The sequence below is a fragment of the Plasmodium knowlesi genome (genome assembly GCF_000006355.2).
Source record: "Plasmodium knowlesi strain H genome assembly, chromosome: 12".
NCBI classification, from domain to species: domain Eukaryota; phylum Apicomplexa; class Aconoidasida; order Haemosporida; family Plasmodiidae; genus Plasmodium; species Plasmodium knowlesi.
Window position 1 is genome coordinate 1,455,724 of NC_011913.2, and position 19,667 is coordinate 1,475,390.

Here is a 19,667-nt window from a genome sequence, read left to right on the forward strand (position 1 = left end):
GCTGCCAAAGAAGGGAAGGATTAACAAGTACAGATTTGTGTGCATTGTTACATTTGAATGCCTTTTATGTTGTGCCCAAATTAGGGGGAAAAAAATGGTGTTTGTTCTGGCGTAAATGTAGTCATGTATGCCTAGGTACACCTGAGAATGTAAAAAAAAAAAAAAAAAATTCAATAAAATAAAACAAATGGAGCAAAATAACAACAGCTACGTCTTGTACTGATAAGCTTTAATTTTTTATGTGACCTTACATTTTTTCCGTCCTTGTCCCCTTTTCTTTGCTTCTTTATCTTTAAGAAATGTTTCTCTTGTAACACTATTCTCCTTTTTACTGCCATTATTACGCGTTCACAGTTATTTTTCATGTCGTCATTTTCTGTTGTATTTCCTGTTCGTCGCTCTGCCTCTGCGATCGCCGATTGTCTGGCTTCAGTTCATTCGGCGCACACAGCAGATCCAAAAGTTCTCCTAAATCGAAAGAAGTAACTCCTTGAGAAGGATGGTGAACAGGAAAAGTTGCAGAAATTATAGCATACATCCTGAAAATGTAATTTATTACGATTATTTTAACAATTTAAGAAGAAGGGCGGGAGCCCAGGGGTGTACCAATTTGGTTATTTCATTTAAAAAAATTATGGGCTCCATTTTGAGGTACCCCTTGCCAATTAAAAATAGCCTGGAAGCCTATAAATTGAAGGGGGTTGGTAAGCGATTTTCTTACTATTTTGAAAAAGCCCTGTCGAAAAGTACTCAGGAAAAGATTCGTAATAGTATGCACAATGAGTGTGTCAATTCGAATGAGGATTCCTCTCACATATACTCCCACATCAATAAAGTTATCACAAGTGTGGACCGTTTTTTGAAGGAACTGGACAGTAAGGCTTATAATTTGAAGAGAATTGGGGAAGAGTCCGATGATAATATTATGAGGAACATGAAGGAGATAAGAAATGATTACTCGAACAGTGATTATAATGAAGGGGAGACGAAAAGGAGAAAGCGGAAAGGTGGAAAGGAGAAGAAAGTAAGCACCCATTTCTCGGATCCGGTTGGTGGGTCTAATTTCGCTAACAGAGCTTACAGGGCTGACAAAGCTGACGAGGAGGATGCCTTTCATGCGTTTGATGTGCCTGATGCGTCTGATTGCGCTAATCATACCGTCAGTCATGAAAGCAATCGAGGAGAGGTCAGTTACCCTGCGGTCAATGAAATGTATAGCTCTCCGCAGTTGTCAACATCTCCTTACACGTACAAGAGCAGCACCAATATCAAAGGCTACACAATCATTTCGGGAAGCTCCATAAATTACGATAACTCCTTTTTGGGTGATGAGGAAACATCTGCCGCAAAAGGGGGTCCACCGAATGAGCAGGAGAAGAAAAAGAGATTAACTAGCAAAAATAAAGAAAGCAAAAGAACGTATGAAATGAAATTAAACGATTTTGAAAACAGAATCTTGTCTTTTCTGGACAAGAATGAACATTTGTATGAAGACTGTTCACTGAGCATGGAAGAAATAACAATTGGGTTTTTAAAATATTATCGAAAATGTGAAAAAATATATTTAAGCAAATTGCGTAGGCTCATAAAATTAGAATTGTTGGAGAAGGTAGACATTTGGGAAAATAAGGCAAGTGGTGGCGCTTCTAGAAAAAAGTGCGTCCTGGATGATGTGTACGACACACCCAGCAGTTTCGCGCCGTCGAATGCACTATCTGCGTCGAGCATGTCCAATTCTAAAAGGGGTAAAATGAAAATCATTAACAAGGTGAGGTTGACGGTGAAGGGGAAGGAGTTCCTGCGGAGGGAGCAGCTAAATGAAGGAGATCAGAAAAAAGAGGAAGATCAGAAAAAAGGGGAAGATCTGAAAAAAGAGGAAGATCTGAAAACAGAGGAAGGTCTGAAAGCAGAGGAAGATCTGAAAACAGAGGAAGATCTGAAAACAAAGGAAGATCTGAAAACAGAGGAAGATCTGAAAACAAAGGAAGATCTGAAAACAAAGGAAGATCTGAAAACAAAGGAAGATCTGAAAACAAAGGAAGATCTGAAAACAGAGGAATATGGTCCCCACGTGAATAACCTCAAAACGAAGGAACCCGCCGCAGATGCATCAAAAAGAGAAGACAAATCTACTTCTAAGGGAGACAAAGAAAATAAATTGAGCGATTTAGACCATCGAATAGAATACGAGGACAGTTTCAAAAGCGCAGAATATTTATCGACAAAAATGAACGAGTCGGATGAACGGACAAGGAGGGAAGTTACCTACAGTGATGGTGAGAATAATCACCCGTTTGTGAAAAGCAAAGTCGTTCCCGAAAATATTATTTTTACCATTGATGGGGATACATCGGATGGACAAAGTCATCAGCTGAGCGGTAAGGAGGACAGCGAAAAAGGCAGAACCAAGAGGTCAAATACCCTTGGTAATGTCCAAATAGAGAAAACCCACCAGTGCAACGTTCTCTACACAGAGACTACATCAATTTTGAGCCATAACAAACAAGCGGAAGGTGTTGACGTAATAGATTTGTTTGCAGAAGAAGGTGCATGTGATATGGGGGGAAATGTCTCTGGTGGAAGTGTTTACTCAGTTGAGAGTAAAACGGAGGGGAAGCGAAAATGGAGCGCCTCGCTTGATAAAGGAGGGGAGTTAGCAAGTGTACCAAAAAGAAGAAGAAAAAAAAATAAAGGGGAGAAAGGGTTGGAGGAAGAGGAGGGAAATGACAACAGCAAGGGAAATTCCAAAGGAGAGCGTAAATCAGGCCAAAAATCAAAGCGAAAAGCTAACCTCGATGCAAAGCCTAATGGGGATACGGAGACCGCAGAAGGAGAACAAGTTACATACGGGCCGTACGAAATCGTTATGGTAATTGATAACAGAGACATATCAGGTACGAGTCAAGAGCTGAATGAGAAAATGAAAAAAATATTCCAACGCAATGGAGTAAAATATTTAACTAGGAATTTACCCTTGGGTGATATCATCTGGTTGTGCAGGAGAAGGGTTTATAATGGTGGTAAGTCGAAGAGAAAAAGGAGCAGAAAAAATGGGAAAAAGGAAAATCCATGGGAGACTCCACAGAATTCCTATAATCACGAATGGAGTGTCGAGACCGGTCAAATGAGCAACCTAAGAAAGAGCATCTCTCACTTGAGTGAAAGTTACGACCAAGGGAGGGAGGAGCAGGTGGCTGGAGACGAAGAGGAAAATGCTGAATATGAAGAACACGTATTAAAATGGATAATAGAGCGTAAAACATTGAATGATTTAAGTGCAAGTATAATTGATGGAAGGTATGATGAGCAAAAATATCGTCTCATGAGATCAAAGGAAACTTCACATATAATATACCTGATAGAAAACAGTAACAATTCCTTTAGAAATTATGCCAATGTAAATAGAATTTCTTATGAAACGCTTCTTAATGCTCAGCATAGTATTCAGTTGATTAGTGGGTTCTCCATATTGACTAGTCAAAGTTTGAGTCACACTTTCTTTTTATTGGCTGAAATGCACACAGAGATTGTAGAAAATATTCGATTACTTTGTAACATAAGAGAAGACCAACCTATAATACACAATCATCAATTGGAGGTGTATTTACGAGATAATTCATCTGATTGGGATCAGTGGAATAGTTATTCTAAGAAGTCCAAGAACAATTTGGTGAAGGAAGTTTTTGGGAAACAGTTACGACTGATTAACATGTGTGGGCCTGATGCCACGGAGATTATTCTGTCTCTGTGGCCTACCCCCATGAAATTGAATGAGGCCCTAAATAAGTATACCCATGATGGTATTTTGGCCGAGAAGATCAAGAGGATTTACCTCAGGGGGCGTGACCTTGTGGGGAAACGGCGTGTCAAATCTCCCGTCGATGCAAATGTATGGCTGGAATGCTTTTTCCCTGTAGAAGGGTAGTGGTGATTGCTCCACTTAGGGTGATGAGCGTGTTAGCTTGTGCGAACATTTTATGTGTGTAGGGCAGCGCAACTGCGTAGTCCCGCAAAAACATATACACGTATACATATATATATACTTGGATACCTATCATATGCATGTTTTCCACCTGCACCTCTTCTTAGCTCATTGCACAGCTGCGACAGCTCTATGCCCCGGACTCCATTTAAACCATCAAGGGGAGGAAAAAGAGGCGGAAGATAAGGCGGGGGAGAGGATCCCTGGGTGGTACCCCTCCCTGATTATAGAGGGCTTCACGTGACTGTCTGGAGTACCACCTTCTCTACCGTCTTGCTGGGTGAGGCCGCGCCTGCTTTGTTACCTTTTCGTGGAGCCATTCCCTAATTTGTCAACCTGTCACTATGTTAATTTATCAACATGTCACTCTGTTAATTTATCAACCTGTCACTCTGTTAATTTATCAACATGTCACTCTGTTAATTTATCAACCTGTCACTCTGTTAATTTATCAATCTGTCACTCTGTTAATTTATCAACCTGTCATTTTCAATTTGCCATTTTGTCAATTTTTTTTTTTTTTTTTTTTTTTTTTTTTTTTTTTTTTCCCTGGTTGCGCCGCACACCGTCTATTCCAAAGCGCAAGAAATAAATTTAAAAAAAAAAGAGGAGTAGGCGTTTATGTGACGGATGCAGAGGAAATAAATTGTACTATCGGGTGATGGATGATTATGTTCGTTGCATGGATCATTTACTGCCGCTTTATCTAACCGGTATGGTACATGGTAGCTTTGTAGTGATCAAAGTACTTGGCGCATTAATGCACTGTTTCCAATTGGTGGTGTGAAAATATGAAGGGGGTCCTTTGGGGGAAAGCGTGTATTACTGCCTATACCGTAAGAATGTAATGGTTCTCAATGTAAGAATCAGGCTAGGTTAGTCCAGTGTCTGCGTTTTATTTATTATTTTATTTTTCATTTTTTGTTTACCGTTACGACGGTAGCATGGTGTTTTGGGTCTACTCCCGCAGGAAAACGAAAAAAAAAAAAAGAAAAAAGAAAAAAAAAGTAGAATATGGATAAGGATCGGCAAAAAACAAAATACAAAAAAGGTGGAGTAGACGTAGCAAAAGGGAGCGAAAAAAACAAACATCACGTGTGTAAAAGCGCTAGGGGGGGAATGACATTAACATATACCCCTTTATCACGTAGCGCCTAACACACGATATACGGGTAACGCAGGCGGGGGGCACAACGACAACAACAACAACATTAACAAAAAAAAAAAAAAAAAAAAAAAAAAAAGATTCACATCGGTAGATATGTACGATCCCTGCATACACCCTGTACAAATTTTACGTACATATATACGGACAATTTTCATGACGAAAAAAGGGACTTGAGCACATCATAATTCATTTTTGTTGACATGCTCTTGTCTGATTTCTCTAAAGCCATTATTACAGATTCTCCTGTTGTTTGTTCATCCAAAGGGTGATGATCATTTTGTTCTTGTTCCTGTTCTTTTTTTTTTTTTTTTTTACTCTTATCAGCACCCACAAGGTCAGTATGGTATGAAGACCTTTTCTTCTTCTGTTTTTTAAACTGCTTGTAGTACTGAGGAAAATAACTCTTCATCATGTCATCCCATATTAGCATTTTTCGTTTTCTCTCTTTTTCAGATAAAATAATATTTTCAATTTCGCTATCGTAAAAGTCGGACAGCGATTCGTTGAATTGTTCCACAGATGCATCTGACGGGATGTCTGTGGCATTGGGCGGTTGACTTTCCACTGTGTTAGAATTATTTTCGAAAAAATAATTAAAATCTGACATGATACTACTAACATGGTCTACATCATCCTTGTGCATGTCATTTGGTTCATGGAGTAGCTTATTCTCTTTTGCATTATTTGCATACTCTAGAATGTTAAGATCATCCACTTCGTTCAATAGGTGACTTAATTCTGAGTTGAAGGTTTCTTTAAGTGTGCTAGAGTAGGTCGTTTCTGGATCGTTGTTTAGGCTGTCTAGCCTGTCACCCATCTCGGGGTCATTATGGAGTACCTTTTTGGAGAGTGCACCGTTTTTATTATCATGACTTTGTATAGCCTTTGACATATTCTGTTTCTCACTTTGCACGGACGATAAACTTCCATTTGTGCATTTACCATTTGTGCATGTACCATTTGTGCATGTACCATTTGTGCATTTACCATTTTTGTATGTACCATTTGATGGTATGAACTTTTGAGGACTAATCATGGGGGTGGTCAGGCAGGATTCCAAATGGGACAAATGATTTATGGTGGCTATGGATACAGTCGATTGGATTGCGGGATTGTCTATTTGGTCATTCTCCTTTTTGACCCTCCATTGCTTGTTACTATGAGAAAATTGAATTTTCTCCTTTTCACTAGCCTCCTCGGAGTCGCTTCCATCACAATGCGAATTATTCATATGCAAGGAAGAAACATTCACTTTTAGGATGCTGGACTGCTTTTCTACATCTATCGTGTTGATAATTTTTTTGGCTAGTTCATCTAAATCATTTCCCTCTGGGTTTTCATTGCAGATTTCTTCTACGTTTATTCCGTTGGTCGTTAGGTTCTCTACATCATCCCCCGTTTGGCTTCCTCCAAGTATACTACCACCGGGAAGACAGCTACTTATGGTGCTATTCAGCTCGCCAGTGCGACCCATTCCCCGGGTACTACCCCCCCCATTTACACTGCACTCTGTGGTAGTGGCATCCTCCATACCATTGCACGAGGAGCGACTATCCAGGAGAGTTAAATTATTGTAAGACAATGCATTAGGGGCATCGTCCGCATTGATCACATCATCGGCATTTGTGTTGTTTATCGTGTTGGACAGAGAAAAGGTGTCTTCGTTACAGTTCGGAGAATAGGTATCATTCGTCAGGTGTTGTTCTGAATCCTTTCCACACTTGGCGCTTGCGACAGTGCTGGAAATCTCCTCGCTATCACAAAGGGATACTGCTTTATTATTTCTGAGCATGTCCTCTCTGAACTTCCTCCTCTTAGAAGCAATGACACAAGGAGGTAGTGAATTAGACGGAAGATCGTTCAAGCGAATTTTATCAAAATCGGAAACCTTCATTTTAGCTGTACTAGTGTTCTTAAATTCAGACAGTCGCTTAATGATAGTAGGGTTGGATATCCTCACTATATTCGCAATTGTATTGGAGTGAACAAAAATTCCATGCATTCTTGTAGAGATTAGGAGGGCAGCACCACATAATCCTGTGGGCCTCCTTCCGGTACAAATCCAGTCCCTTGTCATGGCCTGAATAAGCTTTATCCCTGTGTATGTAACTTTATATATATCATTTTTTAAATTTAGCTTATGAGCAAAGCGCTCTAAATATAAGGAAGGATCTATGTTTGGTACACTTATGTGAAGCAACCGCAATAACTTGAGAAAGGTTTTTCCTAATGGCTTGACAGGGGTTTGTAGAATATCACTAAAATCGATTAGCATTACAGGAGATTTCTCCCTTCTACATATAGTATACAGACATGACGCAGCAACGTATGAATTGTTTCTTCCCATGGTGAAGTTCCTTTGAAGAGCCATCAGGTAGATTCTCTGTGCTGATTCTACGTGTTGTGTCGATAAATGCAAATGTTCCGCTATTTTCTGAATATTTATGTAACCCTTCTGCAATGATAACTCTCTGCTCTCACGCACTCCCCAGGAGAGGATGAAGGATTTATTCCCACTGGCGGGGACGAATTGTCCAACCTATTGTAGGTGAATAAGGAAATACACAGGATGGAAAAAATAGGGCATGTCATTTGATCATATTTAACGGTGCCAATGCAAATGACATGAGGATTACTACTTATCGCCAACTACATGAAGACAGTTATTTTCCACTCATATACTTACCATGGATATAGCCCCATTGTTATTTTCGACGAACTCCAAAGATTCCACAATTTTGCTTTCCTCCAAGACGGAACCACATCTGAGGCAGATAACCTCCCCCTGTCCCTCGTTCGTCTCAACATCCGTGCTGTGACAATTTTTACATATGATTTGATTCACTGATAGGAAATAAGGTGGGAGGAAAAAAAAAAAAAATGTGCATTACGATTCAGGATTTGTTCTATTTTCGAAAGGGGAAGAGGTACGCACCGTAGAACTTCCTCGCTTGAAAGGAAACATGCATATCCAATCTTACATAAGTATATGTAAATGCACATGGGAATGGCTTTCCCCTGTTTTGCCTTACTTTCACTGGCGAGGATTCATGAGGTATAACACGGGCTGCTCGCAAAAGGGGGGCGGGCGATGGACCTTGCGTAGAGCAGCACAGATCAGGAAGGCCAAAACATTACGTTGAATCACCCTTCATCTAGAGGACAAGTTCGTAGGGGGAGCTTATTCCTATATTGGCCTGCCTCTAGAAAAATTGGACGTACTTCACCGTTCCTAGGGACCTGTTCGTTGGAATGCGCGTTCTGTTTTTATCTGTCCCCGTTCGGCTAAAGCTCTACTCGATTTCCCGCTTTACGTTTCCTCCTTGTCCTGCTTTCCTTCACTATACAAACTTGCTAAAAGTTCGCTACTCCATTCAGTCGTTCTTTACAATCAGTAAGCGTTAAAAAAAAAAAAAAAAAGAAAAAAAAAAATTTTAAAAGGGGCTTGAGGCGATATTTTTGAATAATCCAAAATTTGGTACAAGAAAAAAAAGGTGGCCGTTTTTTTTTTTTTTTTTTATTTAATACGTGTTAAAGTATACTACAAAGAAATAAGAGAAGGTACCAATGGGAATGATTCATTTGGAAAAAAAATCATATATATATATCATTATTTGTATACCAGCTGTACCAGGCACCATTGTATATTTTTGCCTCCCGTACAAAAATTTGCGAACGCGCGGGTAAACAAAAAGCAGCGTGCTCTGACTGTTACTATCTTTGGGGATGCTGAATCATTAACTTATGCAGATGAAGCTGAGGTGAAGAATTTTTTTTTTTTTTTTTTTTTTCCTTTTACAGCACTGTGCTTATAAACGTTGATCGAGAATAATAAGCGTGTTGAGAAAGATATATATTTTTTTATTACTTTTGGGATTCTTGGCACGGATCCCATGTTCTTTTTCTCATTTAAACTATAATTGGTTTTTCATGCCTTCACAGCTATATTGCGAAATGGTATTATACTTGCGCCTTCACGGAGTCACGTGTTGGCATCCCTGCGTTCATGCCCCCATGCGTTGGCTTGGCATCCCTCAGCCATGTCATTTCTGCAATTTTCCCATCGCTGGGTTTCATCCGCAGTAGCATAGATGCTGTAGAGGTTCTATGGTTATATATATATTTTTTGTATATTTTTTTACTGCAATTAAGAGCGTGCCGCGTTTATGCGACCATTACTGTACTTCATCCCCGCTCGCATAAGTTTGTTACCCTATCATTGCCGCTGATGCATTTTCAATTTTAACGTCCATCCTGGGGGAGGGGGAATCATCGAAAAAAAAAAAAAAGTGTTATATTCTGTAACTTTGAAAAGGAGAAATTTTCCTACACGGGAGAAATTGCACTGTCGCGTTTTCAAGAAAAAAAAAAAATTATTTTTCAAAAATTTCCGTTTTTTTTTTGGGGAGGGTGAAAGTAGGAGGAAAAAAAAAAAAAAAAAAAAAAAAAAAAACTAATTCGTCTATGACACGTTAACAACGGGTACGTAAAAATAAAAAGGGAAAATCTTATCTGCACAAAAATTTGTTTTAATTTTTATTTTTTAAAGTTATTCTTCTAATTTTAGCACAGGTGGAAGTGAAATTTCCAGACCCCATCGATTCTTCGTAAAAAAGAATCATTACAACTTCTGCGCGCAACTCTCCGGTGTGTCATATGTGGTCATATCCAAATGTTGAACAACTCGTCCGCAGTGTCGTCGAGGTACATTAATCAAATGATTCCTTAAATCGTCAGCAAGAAAATTTTCTCCTCCACCAGGGGGAGAACAAAGGAGCATAGACAAAGGTTCACATGGTGTTGTCAAAAGAGTGTCCGGGGAAAGGACAGACTAGTGGAATGCTCATAAATACACGTGGGGAATATTCTCCAAATGGATGGAAATACAAAAGAAAGGATGCAAGCTGGGTAAGTTCCTATTCGTATATATACTTATATACGTACATATTTAAACCCCCCATCGTATTAGCCACCTTCGCACGGGAAAAAGAAATACTCCGCATGGTGTTGCAATCATACCGTAATGACAATAACATAGCTGACCATATTATCCGTACAACTAGTTTCTCCATGGAAGGGTAAAAGGTGAACCTGGGTGGCCGAAAAATGCCGAACGAGTTAATTATATGAGACAACTACATCACCCAATCTATGCAATTCACCAACATGTGAATGGTTCGAAATGAAAAAAAAAAAAATAATCACATGGTGTTTGAATTTTTCCAATTGAATAAACACTGCGGCAATGTGTCCCGTTCGCATGGGGGAGTTGCTTATATGCAAAAATGAACATACTGATTTTTAAGTTTCCGCTTTTCATATTTCGCCTTTTAACATTTCTTTGCTTTTTTCCTCACAAAAGAGGGGGAAGGGGTTAACCTCTTCGATATAGACAATGTAACTGCAGTCACAAGTGGAGAGGTGAGAAGGGCACATGTGTTGTTTTACTTGGGAGAATTATTTTTTACATGAATTCATAAAGGGATAGTGGATGAAAAAAAAAAAAAAAAAAAAAAGGGTACACTTTTTTTACAATTGTATAGCACTCATCACCGAATTTGAACGACGTCCAACATTGCTAATGAGGTAATCACGCAAATATTCGAAAAACAGAGTGCACATGATGATGTATATGTATATGCGCGTGCAATTGAATATAGCAAAGGGGGGGAGGCATAAGGACATAAGTATATAAATATGCTCATATAAATATTTCCGAGGATGTATGTAAAGGAAACACCTCAACAGGGAAAATGTAGGGGAAAAGAAGAAAAAGAAAAAAAGAATTCTCTATTCGATTAGGGCTCTATTTATTCTCCTTAAAAGAGCTGAGAACATACGATATTTCGTTGCCATTTTTTTCTCTTCAATTTGTTGTGTTAAAATATCTCTTAAGTGTTTTCCCCTTAAATGCACTGTTGCCGTGTGTGCTTACCATAGTTTTTGTAACATTTTTGCCATACCGATTAGAAAAAACAAAAAAAAAAAAAAAAAAAAAAAAAATTTCAGTGGCATTGCCACTGCTTATGTGTGTGCAAAATGTGATATGTGGGTTGGCAATTCTTTCTTCAATTTTTTTTTTTTTTTTTTTACTTCTTTTTTATGGTTTTTTTTGGAACGGGTTTCTTCACCTTTTTTGTGGTGGATGGTTTTTCTTTTTTCGTCTTGATGACATTTTCCTTCTTATTAATTCTGCAGTGAACAATAACGCAAAGAAGAAAAAAAGTGAATATTGATGTTGGTCGTTAAAATGGTTTTCAGAGGCAACTTCTCGGAATGTTCATTCTTGGAGGCACAGAGGAGCCACACATTGCAACTGTTTATATACATATAAGCATTTTCCGTTTTTTATCAAAGTGATTGATATAACGTGGAAAAGTATTTATTTATGGATGAATCATTAATTAATAAAGTTGTTTATAGGGGAGGAAGTACAAATGGTTAGTTACACACACGGAAGGAAAAAATAAGTACAAACTATCGCATGCAATGAATGTATAGGGGAGTAGATACAATGCGCATATGGGCACTTAAATTAGCATAAAACGTGGAATGTAGAAAATTCGGGGAGATCATATTGGGCAATGTACAAACGGATGAGTTAAACAGATTAGCAAAATGGAAAGTGCCGTTTGGACATGTTTATATATATATATATATATTTTTTTTTTCCTTCCAAATGGTAAGCTAATTCCACAGTGTAATTATGCATGATGTAAAAAAAAAAAAATATATTCCCACATTGCCTTGTGAGCGCTGGAAGAGTTGCACAGTCATTAAGTAGCTCCGCGCTATGCGGTATGCTCTATCATTTGTTATACAATTTTTTTGGTTTCAGAGGTTGTTTGCTTGGTACAGGTGTCTTTCTCTGTGCAGGTTTCTCCTTAGCGGATTTCGTCACATTTTTAGTTGTTTGCTTTTTAGAAATTGTCTTTGCGCCTCCCTTTTTTGCAACCATTTTGGAGAATTGATGAATCCTTGGTTAATCAATGTATTGTTGCCAAGTTGTCGAATTTGCGCAAACGCGAAGAGAGCGAAGCAACTGAACGGGGGTCAGACGAAAAATGGAGGACGGAAAAAAGGTGATATACGAAATGTGGAAAATGCGTGAGAAATTAAATGGAAATTTAAGTGGAAAATACAAAGAGGAAATCTTGAAGAGAGCGCAAAAATAACACAAAAAAAAAAAACAAAAAAAAAACAACTAAAATATAAAACGAAAAAATAACACGAGTGAAATAGGCCAATAAATATAAAATAAAGGGAAAAAATAAGGAAACGTAAAATTGCAATGTTTGAAGAGGTTGTAAAAATGTTGAGATAATTACTTTTTCGTGAAAAAACACTTTCTTTTTTTCCAAATTGGCTAAATGCCCTTCAGCCATACATACGTAAATTGGAAGGTGAGAAAAAAAAAAGAAATGGTGCAAAAAAATGGTATAAAAAAATGGTACCAAAAGAATGGAATGAAAAATAGGCTTGAACAAAAGGGCAATATGTTGCGAGTGCCAAAATTGTTGATTGTCTACACTCAAATGGAATAATTGTACTTATTGAAATAATGGTGGAAAATGCATTTCACTACTGTTCATTTTTCACAAATTTTGTTCAGCCAAAAGGTATTTCCCCTTTTCCGTTTTTAGTTCAACATTCCTTTCACATCACTGTTCATTGCATGGGATGCCCCCAGAATGGATGCCATTTCCATGGTTGTTTGATTTCTTCAGTTGTTGGCACTTCCTCGAGAACACGACAATTGGGTAGCGCGACAATGCAACAGTTCTACTCCTCATCCATGCCAGTGGATGGATAAAGATTATATTTTTATTTTTGTATCCTTACGAATACTCGTATGCTTGTGTGCGCATGCGGATTGGTATTCCCGTTGTTTGATTGCCCCGAAAGGATACAGCACTTCACAAGATCATACGCACTGACAAACCTTTTCGTCCTAGAACCTTCTCCGACGTGTTTAGGCAATGCATGCATGGCACTGCAACTCCCTAAGGAATGCACTCACGGCATGGAAATATGCCCTTCTATATATGTGCACATTTATGTATTTTTTTTTTTTTTTTTTTTTTTTTTTTTTTTTTTTTTTATTCCTCTGAAAATTATGCATACAGTGTACCATACCATATGCTGTTTCCAAATTTTCCACCGTTTTAATTAACACAAATGCGCAATTGTGCCTCCTGTACAAAGGGCTTCTTTTTATTTATTCTTAAACATCAATGTATAAGCATGCATTTTTATTTTCCTCTGTTTGGTAATTTTTATCTCCATATTTTTTCTCGTGCTTATTTACTTCTTTCCCCTCCCCTCATTTCCTCCGTGCACCCAAGGAAGGTTAAGAAGAAAAATATATATATATATATATTACCATTCTTATGGGGATCAATAATTAATCATAGCATTTTCACAAAATGGAAAATATCGAAAATGGAATACAAAGGGCATGGGAAGAGTTTTCGCTGTTTAAAAAATTATTTTCCGCAGCATGTAGTTTAAAAAAATAGAATCAAAGAGGATCATGCAGTATCCCCTGAGGGTACACGAACGAAAAGACATGACATGAAGGTGCTAACTTTATATCCATGAGTGACACTCCTTCTCCTTGCAACCAGGGAGTGTAACAGTTTCAAGGAGTCCGCTTTGGTATACTAACGTTAGCAGCTCAAAGGGGCCTCTGCTTTGCCTTGTTCTGTCGGCTTCAATTTTTTTACCTGATTTTACCTCTTGGCCTTTTTTTGCATTTTTTCTCCCAACGCTCCAGTGTGCCTATTCCCCAAAGACGTAAAATCGCCTGTCTCTTCCTTAAAAATTGGAAAGCAGCTTTAAAACCTTTTTCACCTGCTACAATAGTTGCCACTATCGCTTTTTCGCTTTCTCACCTTTTACGTTTTTTCTTGTTGACCCCAACTTAAAGAAACAGCTATGTAATAATGCCCATCAGACGTACACACAAAAATACGAATCGACTTGAAAAGGAAAAAAAAAAAAATTGCTCTCTGAAAATGGTAATGCTATGTTCAGGTAAAGAAAGGAGGAACTAGACTTCCCCCGAGTGGCCAAAAAATGCAGGCATGTTTAAAATGGGCTACAAATGGGGTAGCGAACGGGATAGCAAACGGAACAGCAAACGGATCAGCAAATGGGTAGCAAAAAATGGACAGCCGAAAATTAATAAGCAAAGAATGAAATAAGAAAAATTAAAATACAAACGAGGAAATAACATCCCATTTAAAAAAAAAAAAAGAAAAAAAAAGCCAAACTCTTCCAAACAGCCAATTACAAAAAACAAGTTTAAGGTGAAAAAATTATTAACTGTTCAGAAAAAATATAGCAAATTGATTTTCCATTTGCGCACGTGCCCCTGTGCCCATATGCACACATGCCTGAAAAAACTAAATCTTCAAAGAGGTTTCAACTGAACTTGATTTTCCCCAGGACGGAGTCGATTTCGCTTTCGGACGTTCGGTCTGTTAGGCCTTCGATCTGGCACGCGAAGGGGGGAGAAGAGAAGATGGACGCACAAAAACGGCTTAAAAAAAAAAAAAAACGCGCAACAAATATATGCACACATGAATGAACAAACGAATGAACAGATGAATGAACAGACGAATGAACAAACGAATGAGCAAATGATTAAATTCCCCGTGGCAGAAGGCCCCTTGGGCTCACCTTCTTTATTTTATCCGCGGGAATGTGAAACTTGTTGCCGTTCTGCTTGATTGGGCATATGCTGAAATGGGCGGAGGGAAAAAAAAGTCACACGCAAAGTGAGCAAAGATTAGGGAAGTTCATATCGAGGACAGCCACTCACTTCCGCTTGTCCATATATATGCACATATTGGGGAGAGGCGGGTGCATATGCCACCACCACCATCACCCCCTCTAGCGAATTACTTGTCCAGAACGACCAAAGCCACCCTAGCCGTGCATTTCATCTCCGCGCTTCCCTCTGCAGTACACTAAAATAGAGAAAATGTGTTAAACTCGCGTGAGTGCCTCAGTTGCAGGTAGAAAAAAGAAAAGAAAAGGTGCTCTCCGATTGAGCATACGCATCTGTGAAAATAAAGATATTCATCCCCATGGGAAAAGTTTTATAATGTGCATAGAAAGCCAACCTCCACAAGGGCCTCTATGAGCTTGTTAATTTCCTTAAACTTGGAAATGCTATCCTCAAATTTGATTATGACCGCAATCAGGCACTTGAGGCATATCAGGTTGTACGTTTTTTGTTTCCTGCGGAAGGAAAGGATACATACACTCAGTTTGTTTGAGCTTAACCATACGTACGCAACGCGCGAAATGCGTCGACCTAGTTCTGCATTGAGACTGGGTCATATGTTCGCAGGGTTTTTTTTTTCTCTTGAACATCCCGCATTTTTTCCCTTACGAGGTAATTATCTTCACAAAGTGCAAAATAAGCTTGCTTTCCGTACAAGAGTTGCATATTGCAAGAAGCGCATTATTCGCAGCGCTGCTCAGAAAATCTGTTGATGTCTGGTGGGCCTTTTTCAAACAAGGGAGGATGACATCATCCAAAGTACAATCCATTCTTTTCTTCCCAATGGAGTAAAACTCGGACAAGCATAGTAACGCATTTTTCGACACACAAGATCGGGGACTATTTAAAAGCTCAATTATAGACCTAGTTATTTTTCTTAATTCCTTTGTATGATTATCAAAAAATAATTTGTGGTAAAATTTTAAAATTTTTCTTAAGTTAATTAAATTTTCAATTTGCTTCGTCCATTCCTGATCTTTCGTGATTTCTAACAGCTTCCCAATCATGTCGTGGATGGCATCTATGGTCACTTCGAATTTAAAATCTGTAATATCTTCATACGTTAGATAAGTCACCGATTTATCATTTTTTATCTTGGAACTGATATTTACATTTTTCGGTATACTCTTACTCGTGTGTTTATTTGGTGTGTTATTTCGCGAAACGCTATTTGCTTCTTTCTCATGGGGAATTGGCTTATCAGGCACTGTTAATTTAGACGTTATGTTTTTTTCGTGGTTTACGAGGGCAATATTTGCTTTTACATTAACAGGTTTCTGCAAATTTTTAGCGCTTCTGTTCGAAATGTGAAGAATTGAGTTGGTAGGCTCGTTCTTCTGCGTAATTTTTATTTCCTTCCTGCAGGTGATTTCTTCATTCGCATCAACTTCAGGGTTGAAATTATTGGAACCCTTTCTTCCAAACTGACGCGCGGGAACCTCTTCGTTGGCGTGCTCTTCCTCAAGGACCTTTTTTTCACCATGTCTTTCTCTCTTGTAAATCACGCAATGGTCGTCCATCCGTTGGCACTTCATCAAAGCGTCACGCGTGGGTTCTCTGCGATGGTCGACGAACCCCTCGGTCGGGTTTTTCTTCCCATTCCCTTTATTCGCTTCATTCGCATCCTTCGTCTCATCTATGTTTGTACTTTCGTCCCCCATGGCATAACTGTAATTCTCAAATAAATCCCCCCTACGCGTAAGACCACTTTTTTTAAAAGCAAGTTCGCCCATCGAATTGTGGATTTCCTTATTTTTCCTTTCACCTATTTGGCTACTTCTTTTATCACAAAGGACAGCTTCATCCGTCCACTCGGACATTGCCCCCTTGGGGAAGTAACCATTTTTTAGGGTTTCTTTCGCGGACCTATTATTTGGGGGGGTAATCTTTTTCTCTTCGCCTTCATACTGGAATGTTCTATTTGGTTGGTTAATCCTATCCCCCTTTTTCAGCTCAACAAATGCTGGGATTCTATATCCATTCGACAAATGGCTACCACTTATCAGAGCGTCTTCCTTCCCACCAGATATCTCCTCATTTGCTCTGTGCACATTTTGATTATTCCCGTTCGACTCATCCATTTCGTTTGCATGTACTTCGTTGTAATTCCTTCTCGGCTTAATAAGCAAGTGCCTTTCTTGCATTTTTCCTTGGGTAGAGTTACTTAAAGGTTGTATATTTTCCTTTAATGAGATACCTATTTTGGCTTCATCACTGCCTATCTTGAACTTTGTTTCAATAGAGTTATCTTTAGTTCTGATTTCTCCCTCCCGGTTGTCCCTGGTGATTGATACCTTTGGCGCTTTTGGACACGCGGGGTTGCTATTCTTGAGTAGGGTCAGCTGGTACCTTTGCTGCGGGGCGGTTGGAAAAGTTGTCAGTAAAAGAAATAGACTTCCATGGTTCGAGGCAGAACTCCGTGTGGGGGCTCCTTTACCAGGGGTTCACCCCTCGTGCAGAAACGTGTGTGCGAAAAAGGGGGAAAAAGAAAGAATAGGTTTGGCAAAAGCAAGGAAAAAAACGAACAAACGGACAAGCAAACTGACAAACAAACTGAAGAACAAATAAAATGACGAATGGACAAACTTACAATTTCGTTTAGGGGAGACTCCAGGCTAAGTTCACCGGGGGTGCCACAATTTTGGTAATTCCTAGCACTCCTGGACTCCTTTATCTTACTCTCCGCATAGCTGATATTCTTCACTGTGTTGAGACCTATAGCACTGGTTCGAGTTGATCCAAGTTCCACATTAACAAATAAATTATCGTTCTGCACATTTTGCGAATCTCTTCTCTCTTGGTTTAGGTAGAGTAAATCTTCAAAGAAAGAACAATCATCGTGCTCGTCAATCGATTTCCTTTTGTAATTTCTTGCGTCTGTGAAGGGGGTAGGAATAGTCGCATGAGTGTATGGAGAGAATTTCTTCGCAATGAAATGTGACCGACCATATGCCATCCGCCAATTTATGCTTCTGTTTAACAGGGCGACATTTTTTTACGCCTCCAATCCCCCCCTGATATTGTGCGATGCTCTTATTTCTGAACTAAGGAGGGGAAAGGCAGGAATCGAATTCGCCACGTCACAGTATTTGTTAATCTTTTATTATGGTAAAAATGTGCACAGTACCGTCTATGAAAGTGCTCGTGTTGTCTCTATACTTATTTTCTCCTATAGTAGGCATTTTTATTTCCGTCCTGCGTTTTTTGTTATCTTTGCATAAATGTGATAAGTTGGCCGGCAAAGTGCAGGGACGCCAAATGGGAAGAGGCCAATGGGATGGAGCAAAGGGGAAATATTAAACTGGGGGCGGAAAATAACAAAATGGTCAAGTGGCAAAGTAATGCTATAATTTAGAATCTGCGGAAAAGGAAAATTCCATTGCTTTATACGCCCAAAAAACTACAAAATGGAACTTTCGTCAGTAATTTTTTTTTTTTTTTTCTTACATTTTTATTTTTTCCCGGGCGTATTAAAAATTTTGCACACACTGTACAGTAGCGATATGCGTATGAACATTTTTACGTTTGGACATTTGCTATTATTTTTATGTGGAAATACTAAGAACATTTTTTTCCACGCCAATGTGTATATGTACTTGAATATGAAAAAAAATATATATGTATATGTACATGTATATTGGTACACATATATATGTATGCGTATATATGTACATATCCATGTAAATAAGAAAGAAAAAAATTGCCACTGCTTCAGAAATGCAAATGTAAATTTCACGGCAAAAAATTATACGAGCCAAAGGAGTTAAGGTGTAATGTTTTACTCTCAAGGGAAAAACTCGATTTTGTTAAATTTATAGGGACGGGTAGGGAAATATGGTGGAAGAGTCGCTGGGGCGTGGACTTTTATAATCGTATGGCGTTCATATGAAACCGCTTTCCCAAGTTAAAAATGTGCGCGGAAAGAATAAGCGTTTCATCATTTGAGAATTTTTTTTTTTTAATCTAACTGTTGGGATGACACGGTGTGTAGATCATTAAGGCGGAAGCCGTTGAGGTGAAATGGGAGCAATTGGGATAAATCCATGTGCGTTAGCGCAAGTTGGCGGACAAAGCTAAACAACTAAAGATAAAGTACAGCTACCCGTTGTGCTGCGGGGACTGCTAATAAAATATGTCAAATGTAAGCTAAGCCAGTTTTAACGTCTGTCTGAAGGATTTTTCTTTTTTTATTGAAAGGGAAAAATTACATACAAGAGAGAAAAAAGTTTTGTATGTAGAGAGGAGACCTACAGCTGTGAACCTTTTTTTAAAAATAACCATTTTGTTTCAGACATTTGATGGGCAACTTTTAAGACATAACAGGTTTCCCTGGCGCAGTGACACGAATCTTGGTGTTCACTTGTGACGTAACAGCTGAACTGTTGAATGGGCTGAAATTTGTACACCGCCAAATAAAAAAAAAAAAAAAAAAAAAAAAAAAAAACAGCTATTTCTGTGCATGAACAGATTAGAAGTTAATTTTTTTTTTTTTTTTTTTTTTTTTTTTTTTATTGCCTGTTCTGGTTACTTTCCAAATTAGAAAAAAACTTTTTAAGCGCCTTAAAATATTTTCCAAAGGGTCAATGCTCACACGGTGTATTCTTTCATTTGCGTGACTAATTATTATTTTTATATTTTTCTTAATTATTTTCCACTTCGAGCTTGAATAATTTTCCGCTGCAAGTGAGCAAAATGACAAATCGGGATTTTTTTTTCTTTTAAAT

The 19,667-nt window shown here is 38.5% G+C and overlaps 4 protein-coding genes across 4 annotated transcripts; 1 reads left to right on the forward strand and 3 right to left on the reverse strand.

Annotated features, from left to right (window-relative positions):
* Positions 1 to 499: 499 nt before the first annotated feature.
* PKNH_1232700 (crossover junction endonuclease MUS81, putative) lies at positions 500 to 4,134 on the forward strand (the record flags this gene model as incomplete). Its single annotated transcript, XM_002260343.1, has 2 exons — positions 500 to 3,889; positions 4,090 to 4,134. 2 exons carry the CDS (start codon positions 500 to 502, stop codon positions 4,132 to 4,134), a joined length of 3,435 nt encoding a protein of 1,144 aa, XP_002260379.1.
* Positions 4,135 to 5,301: 1,167 nt separating this feature from the next.
* Positions 5,302 to 7,839, reverse strand: PKNH_1232800 (transcription factor IIIb subunit, putative; the record flags this gene model as incomplete). The annotated part of the gene is made up of 2 exons (XM_002260344.2): positions 5,302 to 7,689; positions 7,837 to 7,839. 2 exons carry the CDS (start codon positions 7,837 to 7,839, stop codon positions 5,302 to 5,304), a joined length of 2,391 nt encoding a protein of 796 aa, XP_002260380.2.
* Positions 7,840 to 11,239: 3,400 nt separating this feature from the next.
* Positions 11,240 to 12,108, reverse strand: PKNH_1232900 (conserved Plasmodium protein, unknown function; the record flags this gene model as incomplete). The annotated part of the gene is made up of 2 exons (XM_002260345.1): positions 11,240 to 11,342; positions 11,972 to 12,108. The coding sequence occupies 2 exons, from the start codon at positions 12,106 to 12,108 to the stop codon at positions 11,240 to 11,242; spliced, it is 240 nt and encodes a 79-aa protein (XP_002260381.1).
* A 2,468-nt stretch (positions 12,109 to 14,576) lies between these two features.
* On the reverse strand, positions 14,577 to 18,125 carry PKNH_1233000 (CLASP domain-containing protein, putative; the record flags this gene model as incomplete). The annotated part of the gene is made up of 7 exons (XM_002260346.1): positions 14,577 to 14,648; positions 14,835 to 14,895; positions 15,060 to 15,124; positions 15,281 to 15,398; positions 15,553 to 17,297; positions 17,534 to 17,820; positions 18,071 to 18,125. 7 exons carry the CDS (start codon positions 18,123 to 18,125, stop codon positions 14,577 to 14,579), a joined length of 2,403 nt encoding a protein of 800 aa, XP_002260382.1.
* Positions 18,126 to 19,667: the final 1,542 nt, after the last annotated feature.